The 23,898-nt window shown below is 36.6% G+C and overlaps 1 protein-coding gene across 1 annotated transcript; it reads left to right on the top strand.

Annotated features, from left to right (window-relative positions):
* The first annotated feature begins 19,042 nt into the window (after positions 1–19,042).
* LOC149386173 (cysteine-rich receptor-like protein kinase 15) lies at positions 19,043–23,148 on the top strand. Its single transcript, XM_089625542.1, has 7 exons — positions 19,043–20,589; positions 20,824–20,937; positions 21,022–21,143; positions 21,244–21,454; positions 21,986–22,223; positions 22,366–22,516; positions 22,655–23,148. The coding sequence occupies exons 1-7, from the start codon at positions 19,080–19,082 to the stop codon at positions 22,997–22,999; spliced, it is 2,691 nt and encodes an 896-aa protein (XP_089481668.1). The 5' UTR covers positions 19,043–19,079; the 3' UTR covers positions 23,000–23,148.
* Positions 23,149–23,898: the final 750 nt, after the last annotated feature.

Genomic DNA, 23,898 nt, shown 5'->3' with positions numbered 1-23,898 from the left:
AGTAATTAGTTATAAATGAATTATATATTTGTTATAAATTTTATAAATATTGAAATTAGTTTTATAAATATTTGTTAATTTTTGGGCCTTTTTGATTTCTTAAGGCTTGTTTGTGATCATGAGACGTTTATGAGAGTGTTTAATGGTTGGATGATGATTGTAGGGCATGTTTTAATTTTTGTTGAATTTTTTTGGACGAATTTTGGTTTGGAATTGTGTTGGACGTGTGAATTTTGAGGTTTTGTTTGGAATGCTATTTAAAATTCTGTTGATTATGAGGCTGTGATGATTGTTGTGAATTTCGAATTATTGAGACTTGTTTGTTGTCTTGGCCGAGTGCTCGTTTTTGCCATGTGTTATCTTGGCCGAGGATTTGAGTTAGCCGTGTTGTTATTTTTGGCCGAGGACTTGTCTTGACCGATTGCGTTTTGTGATTCTGAGCCTCGGGTTATTTATTTTGGTGATTTTGATGAGGATTCGCTTGTTTGTGATTTTGATGAGATTGATGAAATGTGATTATTCCGTTTCGCGTTCGATTTTTGAAGTTGTGATTGGATTAGGAATTAATTTGAAAATGGATTTGATAGTTGAGTTTTGAAATCAAGAATAATGATTTGAGATTGATTTTTTTTTTGTTCGGGCTCGACTTTTTGCTAGTTAATCTTGAAGTTGAAATTTAAATTTTATGACGAGTTAGAAAATTTTAATGACAAGTCTAGAAATTTTTATGACAAGTCTAAGGATTTTGTGACAAGTTATAGTTTGATTCGTGTTTGGTTGTGTGACTTGTCTTGACAAGGATTTTGTGCCGCACCATGCAGAGTTTCAGCGCCAGCAGAAGAGCGTTTCACATCGAGGCGGGGGAAAACGAGTGGCGGGACGACGAAGCAAAGGTCGCGACTAGTGTTTTATCACATATTTTGTATATAGTAGATTTTTATTTGCATACTTGTCGATAATCGAAATCGTAACCGTATTTTATATATAAGTTCATTTCGATAATATAATTTGATTTTTATTTTATTTTTAATGTTAGAATTTCATAAACGAAAAACAAAATAAAAAATAAATAATTAACGACGATAAAAATTAATAATTTTATAAATCGAAAAAAAAAGTTTGTAATTAGCGACGACAAAGTCGTCGCTAATTATTAAAAAATTAACGTATTAGCGACGACTTAATCGTCGCTAATTCGCGCGCGAAATTCACCCGCGGGAATTAGCGACGATTAAGTCGTCGCTAAATAATTAAAAAAACTCCTAGTTTAAACATTTAGGGACGAAAAAATTGTCGCTAATATCGTCGGTAAATAGTTAGCGACGATTAATTCGTCGCTAAATATATTTAGGCACGGACATTTAGCGACGATAAAAATCGTCGCTAAAATCGTCGCTAAAGAGATTTAGCGACGATTATGGGGTTATTAGCGACGAAAAAAATCGTCGGTAATGGTGAAATTTGTTGTAGTGCGCCGATTCCTCTCCCCGCCGATTTTCGAGTCAATCTGAGCCGTCGATTCTCCGAGCATCGCCGCCGCCGGAGCTCGACGGAATCGACGCCATCTAGGATCTCGACGGCGTCTATGGCGGATCTCGCCGGCGACGTTAGGGATTAGCAACGAGGATGGAGGACGATTGGCGACGACGCGGTGGCGTGAAATGGATCGGCGGCGTGAAGTGGATTGGTGGCGTGAAATGGACGAAGATGAGAACGAGTTTAGGTTTAGGTTTTGGGAAAATTGAGTTTTGCTCTTATATATGAGGGTAATTTAGGTAGTGAAATATTAATTGGACTATTCACTTAATTTATTCAAACTTTGGCTATTCTCCTAATATTCTCACTCTCCCTTTTTTTAAAAATAAATCATATTAAAAAAAAGCCAAATTATTTATATTTGAATCGAGCATGACGTAAATCGTATTCATAATTAATAAAAGACAATAAAGACTATTAAAACAAGACGGCCTAAAGGTGGTATCACGCCACTACACAAATTCTATTGAAACTTATTCTTCCTTTGATGGCGCTGGCACTACACGTACATACGTAACCATGAACGGACAAACTCATTACTATAAGCGAACGTCGATATCAGCAATATTCTATTGGTGTTTTGGCTCGCCGTTATAACCATTGCTCGCTCACGTACGTTTCTGCTCTGTTGAGTGCACGCAATATTTCCTCGGGACCCGCTCCATCGAGCCCCATGGACCGCAGGGTTCGGCCCGTCTGGCTAAGGTTTTCTTCAAGTACACGGCTCGCCTCGTGAACGATCGACTCCATAGTTTTGACGTCTACGTTGCAGATCTTCGCTATCGCCACCCAAGGAACCATAATGTACTTAACATCCTCAGTCAGGTAGCGATGATTCATTGTCGTCGGGGTCTCGATATCCGCGTATCCCTCGAAAATCTCGTAAAATTCCCTCGGACCCGGCGCGTCCGTCCCGTACCACTTCTTGGAGTAATCGAAGTCGGTTTCAGACTTGAGCCCTAACGCCCGGACTATAGCGAGACGCTCCGCGTCTACAGAGTTAACCCTCTCGATCGCTTCGGCGACAAACTTACCGTAGAAATTCGGAAGTGGACGAAGCCTACATTGTATAGCTTCCTTGGCGTTGAGAATCCCCGCAGGGTGGGCCACCGGATTCGCGTTCGAGAAGAAGATCGACGCTATGTTCGGGTACCACTCGAGACGATTGGGGAAGAGTGTAGATATTCTGTCTTTTGACGCCGATGAAAGATCTTCCGAGGCAGATGTCTCAAAAGCGGACTTGATTCCCAGCATGTTTATCGTGGCCCCACTCCGGCGACACGCGTACGGAGAAGTGGTGGTCTCGATTATCGCCTTTGGGCTCAGCTCGGAGCTTAGGATTTGCTTGGCGATTAGAGTGGTTCCACTTCCGGGGAGAGCGACAAGGAACGACGCGCTCAAGTCGAATAGAGCCAAGGCGTTGAGAATACTCTCGTGCCCGAGGGTCGGCACAGCGAGGACTATGAACTCGGCGGAAGAAACCGCCCGACCTAGATCATCTTCTAGGTTGGGCTTGAACGCGCCGTCGTTGGCAGAGCCGCGGAGGTAGAGGCAACCAAGTTCGGCGACCTCGTTGAAGCTCAATCGATGGGTTCTCGGGCGCCCATACGGTGACCTCGTAGGTATTCTTATGCCGGAGAAGAAGATCACCGGCGAGAGTGAAAGCTAGGTTTCCGGCGCCGAGGATCGCAACTTTCGTCATTCTTGTAGTAAGGCAAGAAGAAGATACTTCTGGTTTGATGATCAGGTTGATGGGTAAGAGAAGGAATAAATGTCGTTTTATACAACAGTATACGCATGGTTTGCCTTTTACAGCAAGCGAAATGGCCGCCATTATAGGCTTTGTCCAGATTGTGTGTGTTCCGTTAGGAGGTTCGTTTTGTTCACTGTGTCGCCTTTATTGACATTGACAATTAGCTGATCAGAAACGAGGTTTCAATATAGCGGGCAGAAGGATGACGTCATCTTGGTGTCATGGTATCATATGTAGAAAGACGGCTGTGATTACGTAAACGCAATCCCTATGAAAAATTCCAAAAATCATCCACGGTGAACGCTACTCGACTTAAAAAAACCAGCTTTGGGATGAAATGAATACGGAATTATAACTGAAAGCCAAATAATACGAAAATAGCAAAATAATGTATCGGTGATCGTGATACGTATGATTTTGTTGCAAAATAAAGGGTATGTGGGGTGTAGAACTCTAGGTATAATTGCCGTATGTAACTAGTACAATATTTTAGTGGCGGTTATATAAAGCCATAACAAATCAAGTAAGTGCAGACCGGCCAGGTCGTTAGATGGATCCATAGATTGAATTCAGGGCACAAAAATTTCCTTGAGAAAAAAATGATATAGCTAATGAATTATCAACATTGATAAAACTAAGGAAAGAATTATTAAATTTTAGTATTTATTCATGTTTAAGTAATTGTACTAGAATAAAAAACATTTGAACTATTTAAAATACATATTTCAAATATATAAGTGATTGTGTATCAGTATATGGTTACTAAAGAAATTTCAAAACACAAAGAATAAAAAAAAAATATAAACCTGAAAAGATCTTCTTAAAATAAGGTTATTAAAAAAAATTAAATGACAATATGGAGTATTGAACTTCATTTGTTTTGTCGGAGGCATTGTAAAACCATCGGGATATGTACTTCTAATTATTTTGAATAAACTGCATAATTCATTATAATGGAAGAGAAAGACTTAAGTTTATTATATAAAGAAATGTATTTAATAATTCTTTTTTTTTTTCTTTGTTTTGCCGGTATGGTTTTTTTTTTTTTTTTTCTTTTCTTTTCTTTTTTCTTTTTGCCTTTGCCTTTTTTTGGGGGGGGGGGGGGGTTTCCCAATCTATTTTGTAAAAAAAAACTTATGTATATTGTTTTTTTTCCTCCCTCTCTCATCAATATATTTTGTATGATTTTTTATCTTTTATAATCATAATTACTGATACTATATTATACTATATCAATAACATACATTATTTTGAGTGTATATTAGTTTTATATTTTCTTTATTAGATTATCTTTCTTTTTCTCTTTGATATTTATTTCTCTTCACCTTATATGTGTCCATATTTCATTGGTTCGTTTTTTTTCTTGTTTTTTTTAGTTTTTTCCCAATCTATTTTTTATTTTTTTTATATATATTGTTTTTTTCCTCTCTCTCTCATCAATATATTTTGTGCGATTTTTTTATGTTATTTTATAATCATAATTACTAATGCTATATTATACTATGGCCCCGTTTAACATAGCTTTGTTTTTAAAAAAAGTGCTTTTATAAAAAACTATTTTTTTCAAAAAATGACAAAGTGTTTGGTAAACTGTTTATAAAACAGTTGTTTATGGTAACAAAAACTGATTTAGCGTTTGGTAAAATAAATATATTATAGTAAAAAAACTAAAATAGTTATGTTCTTAATAATTAAATAATAATTAATGATATGCTTATTTATATACATATATATATAAATAATATTTTTTACGATGATATTACAGTAATTTATATAGCAAACTTAAAAACACTTTTTCTAAAAGTTAAGAATCCTAGCTTTTCTATCTCATGTACAAAATCTAAAAACGTTTTTGAAATTTTTTGTAAAAACAGTTTTGCCAATCACCGGATAAACAGTTTTGTTTTTTCTAAAAACAAAAACAAGGCTTTTTAATCCCAAACAAACGTAGCCTATATCAATAACATACATTATTTTGATTGTATGTTAGTTTTATATTTTCTTTATTAGTTTCTCTTTGATATTTATTTTCCTTCACCTTATATGTGTCTCCATATTTCATTGGAAAGCGCACGCAAGTCTTATTTACCCATAAAAGTCTAATCAATGTACAAAATAAATTTTTACATTTTATTATTCGTTTATGATTTTTAAGGGTTTTTTCTTAATTGCTGGTTTCTTTGGTGTCCATTGTTTACAAATCTTGATAACACAAATTAGCCTCTACAAATTTTACTTGTTATTATCATTATAATATGCTAAAATCATTCGCGCGATGCTAAAAAACTAGTATATATTAGAAACATAGCTCGTAGAAAGCTGTGTCAGACTATCTCCTTACGGACCCTAATTAAGACCAAGCTAGTTTTGGTACGTGAGTCATAAAAATAAGTTATTGATATTTAAATAATAGTTCGTACTTAATAGGGATAACACATATAAGAATGAAAAAAGAATAGCTAAAAGAAACAAAAAACGAGTAATGAACACTGGGAAATAGTTACTCATAGGCTAAAACGGTAAATTTTGGACCAGGTCAGCCGATTTTAAACGGTCCGATAAAATGTTATAAAACAATCTAGTCTAAAACAAACTAAAGGTGTGAACCGGATCAGACTATTTTAATCAATTGGTCCAATCCAATTTTTTCTTCTTTTCTCTAATTCGGTTCAATTTTTTAGACCGGTCCAATTTATATTTAGCCGATTTCAAATTAGATTGAACCACTTACAACCCTATCAACGGTTATTGGTATATAACTAAATTGATTAAGTAAAAAAAACAGAAAATGTTGTGTATATATGTTATGTAAATCTAATATTATACTAGCATATGATCATGTGATTAAGTAAAAACCCAAAAATTATAATGCAGGCACCCAAAATTATAATATTGTTGAAGTGGTACTGATATGACATTTTGTCAATTCATGAAATCAATAATTTTGAACACCGATGTAGTCCTTCCAGTTTTTTTTTTTTTTTTTTTTTTTTTTTTTTTTTTTTTTTTTTTTTTTTGAAAAACTAATAAAACACATTATAATTTTTAGTAGAGTCGGATCCATTTTGAACAATTTTTTTTTTGGTGATATTCCTTTTGAAGTTTTTTTTTTTTTTTTTTGGTAAGGTATTATAATCATTTATGTGGATCGTAGAAAAATTAAAGAATATTATTTTTAGTTATATGTAAAAATTTGACACTTATATAAATATATTTAAGTTGCTCTAATGGTCCCTCCCTCTACATTTTTCAAAGTTCCTTTTTTATTTCACACTCCTCCAAAAATGTCCATACAAGAACAACCAACAAGTGCACTTTTTCTATATCATTGACTTGTAGTCAATTCAACGATGTCTTATGAAATGCAATTTTTTTTTTTCTTCAGGAAATCAAGTGCTAGACTTGTCATACTGCAACAACCAAGTCTTCCCAAATTATAAATCAAAATGTGGATCCTGCCGGTTTGTGGTTTCCGCTCCGTAACTCAGTCAACGCTAGTGATATAGTCAATTTCTAATATAGCGACCTTAATGTGGCCGTCATAAATGCTGCCATTAATTAAATATATAAGAATAGGAAATCTGAACTTTAAGATTTATACTCAAATATATACAATTTGTTATGTCTGCTAAACTTCAAACAAATTTAATAATATTTTCACAAAATTATAACAAACTAGGTCATTACTTCTTGAAACGTTCAATTTTCTATAAATGTTTTTATGTTTTAATTATATCCAAATAATCTGACGTGATGATTTTAATAAGAATATAATTTACGTAATTAACTTTTACTTAAAAATCGTAGAAAAGTAATTAATATATGTAGCCAACGTTTTTGTTTTTTCGAAACGCGTTTAATGGCCAATGTTTTATGTTTATTAGTAATTAATAAACTGTTGGCTTCCTAATAGAAAGTCAATTGATACGTGAAAAATTATTGTTGCTGTTATAGTTCCCTCAGGGTTTGAGATTTTTCGTTTTTTTTTTTCTAAAAGTTTTCATAAATCTAATACAGTTATATCACACAATTGACGTTTATTTTGAATTTCAAAATTTTTTATGTTTATTAGTAATTAATATTGAACACCGATGTCCTTCCAGTTTTTTTTTTTTTGAAAAACTAAGAAAACACATTATAATTTTTAGTAGAGTCGGATCCAGTTTGAACAATTTTTTTTGGTGATATTCCTTTTGAAGTTTTTTTTTTTTTTTTTTTTTTTTGTAAGGTATTATAATAATTGATGTGGATCGTAGAAAAATTAAAGAATATTATTTTTAGTTATATGTAAAAATTTGACACTTATATAAATATATTTAAGTTGCTCTAATGGTCCCTCCCTCTACATTTTTCAAAGTTCCTTTTTTATTTCACACTCCTCCAAAAATGTCCATACAAGAACAACCAACAAGTGCACTTTTTCTATATCATTGACTTGTAGTCAATTTAACGATGTCTTATGAAATGCAATTTTTTTTTTTTTTTTCAGGAAATCAAGTGCTAGACTTGTCGTACTGCAACAACCAAGTCTTCCCAAATTATAAATCAAAATGTGGATCCTGCCAGTTTGTGGTTTCCGCTCCATAACTCAGTCAACGCTAGTGATATAGTCAATTTCTAATATATATAGCGACCTTAATGTGGCCGTCATAAATGCTGCATAATTTTTATTTTGGTAACTTAGTAAACTAGAGTTAATTAACGTTTGAATATAGTATAAATATATAAGAATAGTAAATCTGAACTTTAAGATTTATACACAAATATATACAATTTGATATGTCTGCTAAACTTCAAACAAATTTAATAATATTTTCACAAAATTATAACAAACTAGGTCATTACTTCTTGAAACGTTCAATTTTCTATAAATGTTTTAACTATGTTTTAATTATATCCAAATAATCTGACGTGATGATTTTAATAAGAATATAATTTACGTAATTAACTTTTACTTAAAAATCGTAGAAAAGTAATATATGTAGCCAACGTTTTTGTTATTTCGAAACGCGTTTAATGGCCCATGTTTTATGTTTATTAGTAATTAATAAACTAAAGTCAATTGATACGTGAAAAATTATTGTTGCTGTTATAGTTCCCTCATGGTTAGAGATTTTTCGTTTTTTTTTTCTAAAAGTTTTCATAAATCTAATACAGTTATATCACACAATTGACGTTTATTTTGACTTTCAAAATTTTTTATTGTTGAATTATAGATAGTAAAAGTAGTACAATTTTTTTTTTTACTAATTTTATTGTATATTATGGTGAGTTTTTATTTTTATCCTTTTTTTCTCGTAAGAATCATAGTGTTACGTATGATATTACTATATATATATATATATATATATATATATATATATCTATATCTATATATATATCTATATCTATATATATAACCATTTACAGATATCTGGTTTGATCCACATTCTCATTACTTGAATCAAATATATGTTTTGTACGTATTCATATTTGTTTTTTTTTTCCTTACGATATTGAAGAACCCTAATATTGGAATGTGTATGTTTTTTTCAGTTGCAACAATTGAGAGGCAGAGAAATAATCACTATTTAGACTCAACTTCTAGGAATAACATTGTTACCTCAAGAGATGAGTCCAAGATTGTTTTAAATTGTGAGCATGGTTCTTTTCTATGATGGACTCTTCTCGCTTGATCTCTCTTTAGTCTACTCGTTGAGGAATCTTGATTTCTTCTTTCACTCTGGTAATCCTCTTTTATTTTTCATTTTTCTTTTTTCTTTTCTTATTTTGAGTCTTTCTTGTTGCTGGCTTGAGTTCACTGTGTATTCTCCTTCGGCTCGTCCGACATGGATGTATATGTTCCTCTCAAAATGCTATTTGCCTTGTTGTATTGGTAATGTGGAGTTTAGTGATTTCTGATCCATTCTTAATCTTACGAATTACGATATACAAGTTGGCAATAAATATTAAAATCAATTGATACTTTTAAAAAACCAAGCATGACCAATAAAATAAATAAAAATTATATAATCTAAGAAAAATTAGATATAAAATCATAAAATAAAATATAGCATTAAAGCATATGAATTATAATCAAATTGATAACTTTAGGTAACTTAGGCAATTTATTGTTGCATGAAATTTAGCCAAATAAATAATAATCTTTAGATAAGAGTTGGTTTGCTCAGTTTCTAAACCAATACTCACTTCAAGAAATATTCTTAATTAGAAAGTAAGTAAAAAAAAAAAAAAAAAAGCCTTGACGTAGTTGGTTGAAAAAAAACACTCACTATTGTTGAATTGATAAAGAAAGATAGAGAATCGGAGAAAATAGAGAGTGTTCCGAGACTTTGAATATTTTCTTATATTTGATATGAATTTGTATCACCTATTTATACATATGGTGGATACACGAGAGAGTGTAATAATTACATGTAATAATTCTTTCTAGGAAATAGAAAGTAATAAATAATACACAGAAAATAAGACATAGAAAATAGATGACAAATAAATGTAACACAATTTCCCATGTGATATGAGTTCCAAGGAGTGAGGACTTCCGAGGTACGCTTTTCAGGAGGAAGGCACGCTTGTCAGGAGGAAGGGCGTACTGACGAACTGACGAGCTACCGAAGTGACGAGCTGACGAGCTGCTGAAGTGACGAGCTGACGAAGTGACGAGCTAACACGGGAGGCGAACTGACGAGCTCGATTTCAACACTCCCCCTCAAGCTTGACTGTATATGTTGAGGAGGTCAAGCTTGCTACATAGCTCGGAGAAGGTTGCTCGAGGAAGGGCTTTGGTGAGAATGTCGGCGAGCTGACGACCTGATGGAACGTATTCCATATCGATTATTTTTTCTTCAATCTTTTCACTGATGAAGTATCGGTCGATCTCGATATGTTTTGTTCTGTCATGATGGACTGGATTTTTGGCTATGCTGAGAGCAGCTTGATTATCGCAAAAGAGCTTGATTGGACATTCGATGATGATCTTGAGGTCGTCGAGAACTCTCTTCAGCCAGATGCCTTCACATACTCCGCTTGCTAAAGACCTGAGCTCGGCTTCAACACTACTTCTTGAGACAACGGACTGCTTCTTGCTTCGCCAGGTAACAAGATTTCCCCAGACGTATGTGCACATGCCTGATGTTGATCGTCTGTCTGGAACATATCCGGCTCACTCCGCATCTGTGAACACTTCGACACCTCGACTTCGTCTTTTCTTGAAGGAGAGACCAGTCCCTGGGGCAGCTTTGAGGTATTGGAGAATCCTCATGACTGCGTCCATGTGAGTTTCCGAGGGATTACTCATGAATCGACTTACCATACTCACTGCGAATCCAATATCTGGTCTCGTGTGAGTTAGGTAGATGAGTTTTCCTACGAGCTGCTGAAATCTTTCTTTGTCGGTGGCGGCCTCGGTGGTGCGAGCTAGAAGTTTCACATTGGCATCCATCGGAGTGTCAACTGGTTTACAGTCAAGCATGCCAGTTTCTTTGAGGAGATCCAACGTGTACTTGCGCTGGGAAACAGAGATGCCCTTTTCTGATCGAGCTACCTCCATGTCGAGGAAGTATCGTAGGCTGCCGAGGTCCTTGACTTTGAACTCAGATGACAAAGTTTGCTTCAGTCTCTTGATCTCTTCTAGGTCGTCTCCGGTGATGACTATATCGTCCACATACACACTCATGATGGTGTGCTTGCCTTGTGTTGAGATCTTTGAGAAGAGTGTTGGATCGGCTTGACTCTGCTCGTAGTCGCAACGCTTGAGTACATTGGTGAATTTTCCGAACCATGCTCGAGGGGACTGTTTTAGACCGTATAGAGACTTCTTGAGTTTGCAGACTTTGTTGGCTCCTTGATCACTGTCAAATCCCGGTGGGAGTTGCATGTAGACTTCCTCTTCTAGTTCGCCGTTTAGAAACGCATTCTTCACATCGAGCTGAATGAGAGGCCAATCTAAGTTGGCTGCTAGTGAAATGAGGATTTTGATGGTATTGAACTTCGCAACTGGAGCGAACGTCTCTTGATAATCAATGCCATGTGCTTGAGTGTACCCTTTCGCGACAAGGCGGGCTTTGTATCTCTCCACTGTCCCATCTGGATTGTGTTTGATGGTAAAGAGCCATCTACATCCAACAGTTCGCTTGCCTGGTGGTAGCTCGACGATATCCCACGTATCATTCTGTTCGAGGGCTTGGAGCTCGGCATGACTCGCATCTCGCCACTCAGGACTTTGAAGGGCTTCCTCGATGGATTGTTGCACTTTACCTTCATCTAACTTCGCCACATAGGCTTGGTAGCCCGTAGATAGGTTCCCATAATACACATAATCCTATATTCTGTATTCACCACACGACCGAGCAGGTTTTCTCAATGCAATTGGTAAGTCTGGAGATGAGATGTTACCTTGTTCAATAGTGTCGTGGTTCAGGTTCGGAGAGACATTCAGTTCGCGAGCTTGTACCGGACTCTGGGTGATGTTCAGTTCGCATGAAGAGGGTTCAGAGGCTTGCGAACTGGGGATCAGAGTCGGACTGGGCGAGCTGGGAATTTCTTGAACAGGTGAGGTCGGACTGTGGGGCGAGCTGGGAATTTCTTGAACAGGTGAGGTCGGATTTGGGAGCGAACTAGATGGACTGTGGGGCGAGCTGGGAATTTCTGGGTTTATGATGAGCCGATTTGGGAAGTCATCTCCATTATTCTCCCCCTAACGAGCTGAATTGGTGAAGTAAGGACTTAACTCATGAAATGATACATCCATGGAGACTATGAATTTACGGGACCGGGGTTCATAGCATTTGTAGCCTTTCTGAGTTGCTGAATAGCCAAGGAAGATGTACTTGAGAGATTTTGGATCAAGTTTACCTTGGTCATAAGAATGGGTGAAGACTGAACAGCCGAATACTTTCGCAGGTAGAGTTGAGATGAGTCGAGAGTGTGGGTATGACTCTAGAAGGACTTGGGATGAGATTTTATAGCCAAGGACACGAGATGGCATTCTGTTTATGAGGTAGGTGGCTGTGAGGACTGCTTCTCCCAAAAAATGAGATTGGACGTTTGAGGAGAACATGATGGCTCGGGCGACCTCGAGAATTTGTCGGTTTTTTCGCTCGGCTACCCCATTTTGTTGCGGGGTATGAACGCACGAGCTGGAGTGAATTATGCCATGTGTTTTGAAGAAATCGCAGAGCTCAGAATTAAAGTAATCTCGAGCGTTGTCAGTGTGGACAATTTGAATGGATGTGTCGAACTGTGTTTGGATCATTTTGTGAAAGGTTTTGAATAGATCGGATGTTTCAGATTTTTGTTTCATCATGTATATCCAACTGAGTCTAGTGTGGTCGTCAACAAAGAGAAGGAATCATCGAACTCCAGTGATATTGGGAACTTTTGAGGGCCCCCATATATCACTGTGAATTGTGGCAAAAGGTCGAGATGGTTTGTACGAGGTGGGGTGATACGAGCTTCGAGAATGTTTGGCGAACTCACACATGTCACACTGAATGGCATTAATATTTTTATTGATAAACAAAGAAGGAAACATTCTTTTGAGATACATGAAATTTGGATGCCCTAGTCTAAGGTGATTGAGCATGATCTCTTTGTACTGGGGTGAATGTTGGGCGAGCTGACACATGGCGGACTGATCTGGCTTGATGACATAGAGTCCGGTACTCAGCTCGGCATTACCAATCTGTCTCCCCGTGACCTGTTCCTGAAACACACATGAACTTTCATCAAAAATAGTTCGGCACTTAGAGTCTTGATTGAACTTATGCACAGATAAGAGATTGCACTGTAGTTGAGGAACAAAGAACACCGAGTCTAGCCTCATGGACTTCGTCAAGACCACGGTGCCAATACTAGTGACTTGAGTCTTGGCTCCGTTGGCGATGGTGACTGATATGTTTCTATTACAAACAGAGTAAGTTGTGAATAGACTTCGATTACCAGTCATGTGATCAGAGGCACCAGAGTCAACAATCCATGTTGTGGGATTCTCTGAGCTTACATGGAGGGCTCTAGAAGAGTTACCTAGAGGACCAATGCTCGAGTGTTCTCCACTGAGTTGGACTTGTTGGACAAGCTTTTGGAGAATAGCGATCTGGTCGTTGCTGAAGGGAGAATCCGAGGTCGAGGTCGAGGCAGCGGATGAAGTGGATACTAAGTTTCCGACTGAGTTCGGATCCTTAGTGTCTCGGGTTGACTTCGAGCTCGGTGGTTTCCCATGCAGCTTCCAGCAGTTCTCTCGGAGGTGTCCAGGTCGTCTGCAATGATCGCAGTAGGGGCGAGGTTTGCGAGGTCTCTCTGTTGAGACGCGGGTCGCAAGTACTTCGTCTCCATGCGTGGTGAGGGCGGACGAGTCTGAGGATGAGCCCGGAATTGAGCTCGATTGGATAACTCCCATCATGAGTTTCCTCATGCTTTCCTCGTGTCTGACCGCAGAGAAGGCTTCACAGAGAGATGGTAGTGGTTTTGTACTAAGTATCCGACCTCTGACCTCATCAAGGTCTTGGTTGAGACCGGATAGTAGTTTAAACACACGTTTGGTCTCCACTATCTTGCGGTAGATTTTTGAGTCTTCGGAGCTGGTCCACTGGTGCTGTTCGTAGAGGTCGATCTTCTGCCATAGATGTGTGAGCGAGCTGAAGAACTAAGTAACAGACATCTCTCCTTGACGTAGGTCGTGGAGAGTGTTCTCAGTTTCAAACAGCTCGGACATATCTTCTGAGTTGGAGAAGATTTCTCTAGCTGCTTGCCAGATTTCTGCTGCCGTTCGGTAAAGGAGGAAGGTTTCTCCGATTTCGGAATGCATAGAGTTTATGAGCCAGGACATCACCATGCTGTTTTCGGCCTTCCAACTCTTGAACATCGGATCTTCGATCATAGGAGATGTGGCCACGCCTGTGAGGTAGTCATCTTTACCTCGTCCCGATATGAACATGAGCACAGATTGAGACCACTGTAGGAAGTTGTGGCCATTGAGTTTGTGGCTCGTGATATGTTGGGAGAAGGATTCAGATTGCGACTGAGTGGGCGTGGTCTGAGTGGTGTTCATGGTGATTGATTTTCCCTGCTCTGATACCATGTTGAATTGATAAAGAAAGATAGAGAATCGGAGAAGAGAGAGAGTGTTCCGAGACTTTGAATATTTTCTTATATTTGATATGAATTTGTATCACCTATTTATACATATGGTGGATACACGAGAGAGTGTAATAATTACATGTAATAATTCTTTCTAGGAAATAGAAAGTAATAAATAATACTCAGAAAATAAGACATAGAAAATAGATGACAAATAAATGTAACACAATTTCCCATGTGATATGAGTTCCAAGGAGTGAGGACTTCCGAGGTACGCTTGTCAGGAGGAAGGCACGCTTGTCAGGAGGAAGGGCGTACTGACGAACTGACGAGCTGCCGAAGTGACGAGCTGACGAGCTGCCGAAGTGACGAGCTGACGAAGTGACGAGCTACACGGGAGGCGAACTGACGAGCTCGATTTCAACAACTATAATTCGTAGTGTTTGTGTTTTTTATGGTGCAAAATAAATGGAAACTAAAATAAATTATAAGAAATGATGCTTAGTATAGTCTAATTGGTAATTTCACACCACTTTCAAAGTAGATGTTGAGTTCAATATCCACAAGCAGCAAAACTACCTTAAAAAAATTAGAAGAAAACTAATGATAGATTATTAAATGGTAATGTTTCGAATTAAATGAGGGGATTATTCCCAAACTATAACTTCCTCAATACTTTTGGACGAAAATCTAATATGTTAAAATTAATTCAAAAGTATGATTTACTTATATTTGTTGGTACAAAACTACTCTCAATGAAATATCATGTTTCTTTTATATTTCGTCTGGCTAGTTTATTTACATGATCGTTAATAATCTATATCATATTGTCGACATTACGATTTTTTTTTGTGAAAACCTGGAAAATCTAGAAAAACATAATATTCAAACAAACCAAACGAAAATCAACAACTACACATCCGAAATCAATCTCGTTTTGAGCATCTCCCCATTTACCAACGATGATTTAAATTTATTTGTCATGGCTTTAACTTTAGAGTTAGGGTTTGGGTTTGAGTTTTGATGTTTCTTTGTCGCTTTGGGTGGAGAAGAAGAAGAAGAAATCATGGCGGAGATGAAGATGAAGGCGAAGAGAGATAGAGAGAGAGCGATTTTTGTCCATATCAACGTGTTTAACGATTCTACTATGTCCAAAGCCTTGTATATACCTAATAATTTGGGAAATTTGAAGGGAAAAAAAAGTTTTAAGAATCTGGAAATTCGTTTGGAGATTTATTGACATTTTATCTTTTTATTGACATCAATGTCAATAAATCTTCAAATGATTCTGGAAAATTCTTTGAAGATTTATCGATATTGATGTAAATAAATTTTCCGAATGTCAATAAATCTTCAAGGGAAATAGTCTCAACTAGTAACAACTTTGATAATTTGAACTAAAATAGTAACACCTATGTTTTTGGACACTTTTACTAGTACCCGTAGACTTATATATCTACAATTGTTGTTTATTCTAGACTTGTAAGTCTACATTTTATGTCATCTGTATACTTTGATGTCTATAGTTACTAGTAAAAGTGTCCGAAAATATAGTTGCTACTATTTTGGTCCAAGTTATTATAATTGCTACTAGTTGAGGCCATTTTCCAATCTTCAAAGAATTTGGTTGTTCAAGATTTATTGATATACATAACATTTATTGACAACGATGTCAATAAATCTTCGAACAATTTTCCAGAATCGTTTGAAGATTTATTGACATTCGTGTCCATAAAAAGACAAAATGTTAATAAATGTTCAGACGAATTTCCAAATTTTTAAAACTATTTTTTTTTTTCTTCAGATTGTTAAGTTTTTCAAGTTTTTTTTTAAGCATCACATACCAAATAAAAATGATCTCTAACTTTACTTTTGTGACCATCCTGTAAATAATAAAATTAAATACAAAAGAAAATAAATGATATTTCATTGAAGGTATTTTTGTATTTACATATATATGAAAATCATATTTTTGAATTAATTTAAATTTATTGGATTTTGATCCTAAAATATTGAAGAAGTCGTAGTTTAGAATAATTTTTAGAAATTTTGGCTCAAATAGTCTCTAACCTTTTATGATACTTGCGTTTTGGTCCCCTAAACTTTTTTTTTTTTTTGAAGTATTTTGGTCTTTAACCTATTGATTTTGTAGCATTTTAATCCTTTTTTTTAATAAAAGTTATAACATTTTCATAAAATTCAACACCAAATCAACTTAAAACATATTTACAAACTAAAATAACTTGTTTATAATTTTAAAAAGTTTTAAAAAAGTAACATATATAATGCTATAAAAACCTAATATTGTATAACTTTTTTAGTGCTTTTAGGGTTAAAATATGATGTAATAAATTTACTTTGTAAAATTAACAATTTAATTTAGTATATACACACTAAAAATTTAATTTAGTATATACACACTATTCAAAAAAAAAAATTAAGTATATACACATGTTTTAAGTTTATAAATATATAATTTCATAAAATAAAATATATTTTTTTAAATGACCAAAATGCTACAAAATCAATAGGTTAAGGATCAAAATGCTTAAAAAAAAGAGTTTAAAGACTAAAATGGCACTATCATATAATATAATTATATACAAGGTAAAAAAAAACTAAGCCAAAAATCCTAATTTTTAAGGCATTATCGGAACGGCCGACAAGGAGCTAGCAACGCATTACTACGTTCTAACATTCCACATGTCGCGGACTGATACGTTTTCAGGAAATGGATTGAAACTTTGATATTTGTTGAATAAACGAGAAGTTGCTTTTTTCTATGATGGGTCCCACCACTTTCAAAAGTCTGATTGAGCAATTATTTATTTATTTCCACGAGAGTAAATGAAGATGGAAACAACAAATAAGATGGTCTTGGTAGAGCATATTCCACGAAGTTGATTGGTGGGGCACAGATTTGCAGAAAAATGTGAATTTATTATTATCTTGACCAAATTTTTTTTTTTTGGGATCAAAATCTTGACCATTTTTTCATCAGAACTAAAACACATATTGTTAAATATGTTGTAATGCTAAAATATATAAAATCTATATTAATATCACTAAAAAAATCCAAATACTTATGTGAGTCTACAATAACGTGAGTAAAAATGTAGCCCAAAACTAGTAATACATCCCAAAAATTTGTTCAGCTAAAATTATGGAGTCATGTACTTATTTATATTTGATGATTATGCTCGACTTAAAATTGACATCTCAATTTTATTCACCGGTTTAAGTATATATTTAAAATACATGATCCATTATTATAATAATTGAGTAAATAAATCCTTTATCGGTGGCGCTAGATGCAAATTACCACTTTACACTTGATGTGTATTTTGACTTTTAATACCACTTAGCCATTTTCCAGTGCTTTGTCCACCATTTCTATTTCCCTGCCTTCACTCCACAACCCCCAAGCCTGACAAATGTTTTAAGAAAAAAAAAAATCATTTTGAAGAATTTTAAACAAACTCGAGTCAGAGAGAGAAATGGATATAACTCACATAACCAATAAGGCTCAAATGTTGGTCGTTGAATTTGAAGCTCGTGTTCTTTCGACCACTGACAATCTCTAATATCAAGATCCCGAAGCTATACACGTCTGATGCCTTCATTTTACTTTAGAACATCTTTAAAAGACATCATGAAATGGTGAATACATTTTTTCAATTTTTTGCCGTCCTCTGCTCCTCGACGATGAGATTTTGTTCTTCAGCCTTGGTCAAAGGATCTTGGAACACAGGCTCATTTGATGCCCAAAAACAAATATGGATGGGCGTTTGGTGGCTTGCTGCGAGTGTCAGTTGGGGGTTACCTCGAGAAAATGGTGGTCAAAGTGCGGTGGTGTAACGCTTCGGGTGTGCAAAAAGTTTGAAATTTTTTGCTATGATGGAGGTCGTCCTAGGCGAGAAGTGTTGGAGGCAACAAATAAGGTGTAGGTTTTGGATTTTTACGTTTTTAAATTCTTGTTCAGTTGTCTTTACTGTTATCATTCTTGTTTACGTATTTTTGTTCATTTACGGCTTAGTAGTGTGATGATAAAAATGTTTATTCTATGGTTGATTATTTCTTCGTTTGATTTTGATGAGAGACTGATTAGCCATATTCACATTCCGATTTGGATTTCTTGTTATAATCTTTCTACCAATTGTTTTTGGATATTTTGAAAGAGCTTCATACGAGTGTTTGAAGTTTAATGTGTTATTTGTTTTTTTTTTTTTTTTTTTTTGTCAAAATTTTACACGAAATAAATAATTTATGAATATTTAGTGTTAGATTCACTCTGATAAAAATTTATAGATGTTATTATCATGTATACAAAGATATTAAATTTTACCTTACTTCTAACTGAAATTTCGTGTAAAATTCTATATACAAAAAAAGGTAATAGGTGGCATAACTGTAAAATAAACACGACATACATTGATTAGTTTGCGTAGGCATGGGACAAGATTAAACTTCTATGGCAAAGAAAAACGTGGAAGTTAGGTAATAAGAAAAGAAAAAAAGGTGACATTTTATGCTGTCATTAATAATCTATACGTCTAAGAAAATAAACTAATGCACAAGAATTGTAAACGTCATCAGCAAATCAGTCATCGTCCGTCTAGTGCAAACGCACTATAAAGTCCCTATATAACACCAACACTGAAAGTTCATTTTATCCACACGACACTAAAACTGTCCATACAGCCAAAGACCGAACATGCGTTCATCAAACTATTCCCTCGTTCCTCTCATGACTCTTCCAACTCTCGTACTTGTTCTTTTCTTCGCTCCAGCCACGGCTCAGCTCATTGACTGCACCAGCAGCGCCGAGTTCTGCTGGAACTGTTCCAGCCCAGCTGGAAATTTTACCTTCAACGGCACGTACCAGAGCAACCTCGACAGTCTCATGACTTCCATTTCCTCCTCCTCCGCCAACTCCGATGGCCAAAATTTCTTGTTCCGCAACGTCTCGTCGGGACAAAACCCCGAAAAGGTCAACGCCATCGGTCTCTGCAGAGGGAAACTTGACGCGACGACCTGCCAGAGCTGCCTGAACGAGACGGCCCACATGATTCGCGAGCGCTGCCTGATGAAAAAGCAGGCGATTCTGTGGGGCGAGCGGTGTATGATCCGTTACTCGAACAGGCTAATCTTTTCCACCGAAGAGGAGGAGCCGATCAGGATGTTACCGAGCCCACACGACGCCGTTGACGAGTTCATGGAGGTGCTCAAGCCTCTTCTTGACACACTCGTTTTCAACGCTTCTTCTGCAGCCATCAAGTATGCCTACGGCAACGAGAAAGTCCCTAACGCCGAGCCGATCTACGCACTGCTTCAGTGCACCCCCGACTTGACCACGGAAAAGTGCAAGAGCTGCCTAGAAGACTCGGTTCAGAGGATCCCAACCTGCTGCGACCAAAAAAGCGGGGCGAGGATCCTCAAGCCCAGCTGCACGCTCCGTTACGAGACCGGGCCGTTCTACGACGAGTCCTCTGCCCCGGGAAACAATGCGGAGTGCACTGAGAGCGCCGAATACTGCTGGAGCTGTAACGATGCCAGAAGCGATCCCCGGAACAGGACGTTCACGGAAAACGTCCGGACCGCCGTCTCCGCTTTCGCATCCAACGCCAGACGAAACGACTATGGTTTCTACAACTCGTCCGTCGGAGAAAGCCCCGAGAGAGTCAACGCGATGGCGCTCTGCAGAGGCGATGTCTCCCCGGGCGAGTGCCAGGGCTGTATCGCGAAATACAGGGATACGTTGCTGGGCAAGTGTCCGAGAAAAAGAGAGGCGGTTTTCTGGGACATGCTGTGCATGATTCGGTACTCGGACAAGCCAATCTTCTCCACCGTGATGAACGAACCGAAGGCTCTTATCCCGAGCTTGAACAAGGTTTGGAACGCGAATCTGTTTGCAGTTACCCTCAAGCCGTTGCTGGACAACTTGACTAGCTTGGCTGCCTCCGGCGGTTCAACGATGAAGTATGAATCGGGTCAATCCAAGGTTCCGGGCTACGAGACCATATACGCGACAGTGCAATGTACGCCGGATTTGGACGAGGGGCAGTGCCGTCTCTGTCTGAATGAGGCCATGAATATCATTCCACAGCAATTTGAGGGGAAGCAAGGGGCCAGAATTCTCAAGCCCAGCTGTAACTTGAGGTATGAGGTCAATCCATTCTTTCAACCAAGGACATATCTGAGACCCTCTTCCAAGTCATCCAAAGGTTCGTCCTGCAAGTATACTAATTTACATACATGTAACATAGTGTCCCCTCAAAGATTTACAAGTTTGATACAAAATTATATACATAAAACTAGAATTTGAGACTTGTAACAGAAAAAAAAATCTGAAACTTGGGTGCTTTAGACAATGAAGTTGTTAATATCTCTCAAGTTTTGAATTCTAAACTATAATACCAGGGCTCAAAGCCGATTTTAGAACGGTTTACAATTTGCAGGAAAGAGAATTGCCATTACAGTTGCGATACCAGTTGCGACTTTGGCGCTTCTTACACTCCTTGTTGCTTGTATCTATGTAAAGAAAATTAGAAAGCGAAATCAGAATCGTGGAAGTAAGTCATATACTCTGTCAGTAATTTTAATCCTTTTTGGAAAAATCCTCTACAAATAATAAACCTTTTTCTTTTGTTTTGAAGCTCCGGATGATATGGATATTGCAAAATCTTTACGTTTTGACTTCGATATTGTACGACCAGCGACAGACAACTTTTCAGTTGATAACAAGCTTGGAGAAGGAGGCTTTGGAGCTGTTTATAAGGTTTTAGAATAAAAAGAAATAATTACTTAAACAGTATGAGCATGATGAGTGACTGTTGACTTTGTTCTTGTACTTAGTTTACATGTGAATTAATTTCCAGGGTGAACTAGAAAATGGCCAGATTATTGCTGTGAAGAGACTTTCAAAGAGTTCTGGACAAGGTGATAATGAGTTTATGAATGAAGTTATCTTAGTTGCTCGGTTGCAACACCGGAACTTGGTCCGACTCCTAGGCTTCAGTCTGAAAGATGATGAAAGACTCCTGATTTATGAATACGTTCCCAATTTAAGTCTGGATCGCTTTCTTTTCGGTAAGTTTATGCTGTGTCCTCATACTTTGCTGCGATTTGTACAAGAACTAAGGATTCCTTTGGTTTGACTAATTATATAGTTCCTCTGTTTATAATTCTGTTTTTTATTTCCTCTAGTTTCTCTACTTGTATCCCTTTTTGTTCTTTTACTAATTGAAACCTCATACTTTACTGTGATTTATGCAAGAACTGAGGATTCCTATGGTTTTACTAATTCAATAGTTCCCCTGTTTACGATTCTGTTTTCTATGTTTTATTTTCCTCTACTTGTGTCCCAATTTAATCTCCACTATTCAATTCTCAAGTTTTGTGATAACACCAGTTAACTGTCATAAGGCTATATCTCAAAATCTATATACAATGAAAGAAGTATTTAAGGACCTTATAAAGAAGTGGCTTTTTAAGCTCACTAATCTCATGCTGTTCCATCTCAAATTGAGTTGAAAAATAAAAGAAGTAATTCATGAGTATACACACCTTGTTAAATATCTTTTATCATTTTGATGCGTGATTTTTGGCTTGGTTTTACAGATCCAACAAAGCAAGCTGAACTGAACTGGAAAATACGCAACAAAATTATCCAAGGCATTATCCGCGGCCTTCTCTACCTTCATGAAGATTCTCGTTTGAGAATCATTCACCGTGACCTCAAAGCCGGTAACATTTTGTTGGACGAAGAGATGAACCCCAAGATCGCAGATTTCGGAATGGCACGCTTGTTTAACTTCGATCAAACTCAAGGCAATACCAGTCGAGTCGTCGGGACTTAGTAAGTGTACACTTCACGCTATATACGAAGCCTACACTACGTATCATCTTAATCTTTTCAGCTCATGAATTCTCCACCGGTTCAGTTACTGAAATTTATGAACTCACTCTTGTAACTCATATTAATTTTTTTATTTTTACAGCGGATATATGGCTCCAGAGTATGCACTTCTGGGGAAATTCTCAGTCAAATCAGATGTCTTCAGTTTTGGGGTTTTACTTCTGGAGATAGTAACTGGCCAAAGGATAAGTAATTTCCATGAGAGTGGAGAAGGAGAGGACCTCCTAACCTATGTAAGTGCAGAAATGATAACTTTGAGGTCCTTTTGATTAGCACTGATTTTAATATTCTTTTTATACGTCCATACCATACTCTACACCAAGATTTAAGAGCTTAAAATAACTTGAACATTATTTCATATAATCATACAGGCTTGGAAAAATTGGAGTGAAGGGACAGCTTCCAATATTATCGATTCCACGATATCAGACGGCTCAAAATCAGAAATTATTCGATGCGTACACGTGGGATTGCTGTGCGTTCAAGAGAACGTGGCCGACAGACCGACGATGAATTTGATCGCTCTCATGTTCAACAGCCACTCCATCAGCATTGCGGTGCCCTCGAAGCCAGCCTTTTATGTGCAGAGTTTTATGGGCCAAGGCGAGGTTTTAGAATTTGATGTGAGTTCTAGAGCAACCAACATTGACTCTAAAAAAGACTCGGGAAAAGACTCCTTAAACGAGGTTTCTATTTCCGACGTTGTCCCTCGCTAGTGATCAGAGCTGTACTAAAATTCAGCTATTTCTACGAATCCGCGAGTCCAAATGTCTTTCCGTTTTGTTATATAAAACTATGTCCCAAATCATGGTATGCGAATTTCCTTGTTATCTTCAAAATAAATCCCTTGGTACTTTCTTTTTAATGCGAGTCTTGTAATGTTTGTTTAGTTTGTATGTTTCTTCATCTCATGTTAGGAATATATTATATATGTCAACTAAATGTTAGTTATATTGAATGAAAATAATGTGAAGAAATGTCACCTGTGTTATGTAATGTTGCATCTCAAAACATATACATAAAAATAGAAATATTTTGTGTAAATTTTTCTTATTTTAAGTAATGCTTGCTTTGAATAGTATAATACAAGGTAGGTCGAGCTGCCTCTGTAGACAGAGCACTACTCATCAGAAATTTCAAATGACGCATATGCTAGGGATGCAATATTAAATAGCTTCCGGTAGCCAAGGGTAAACCAGATGATAAAATAAGCATCCTTCTAAAACAAATGATTAAATATCCAAATACTACCAAAGGGACAAGAGCACATACATATCCAAAAACTAGTCCCTATTTAATACCAAAATAAAAAAGAAAAGAAAAGAAAAGTGTAGTAACTTGTAATGCACGCAAGGTGATTTTAATTAACATACTTCTACCGCGGATAGGGCTCAGTGATTGAAGCCTCGTTTACAGATACTCGAGATGACTCTCTCTTTGAATAATCCGGATCCTCGAGCGTAAACCCTGCTTGGATGCTGCTGTGCATGAAAAAAGCTGGCTCCGACGGCACACGTAGAGACATTGAATTGCTGTTTAGCATGAGGACAATCACGCTCATCGTCGGTCTATCTGCTACGTTTTTTTGGACACATAACAAAGCAATGTGGATACA

This window comes from Urtica dioica, chromosome 9 (assembly GCF_054948205.1).
Source record: "Urtica dioica subsp. dioica isolate 48M chromosome 9, U.dioica_male_clone48M_v1_H2, whole genome shotgun sequence".
Taxonomy (NCBI): domain Eukaryota; kingdom Viridiplantae; phylum Streptophyta; class Magnoliopsida; order Rosales; family Urticaceae; genus Urtica; species Urtica dioica.
This window is presented reverse-complemented; position numbering and strand designations above follow the sequence as displayed.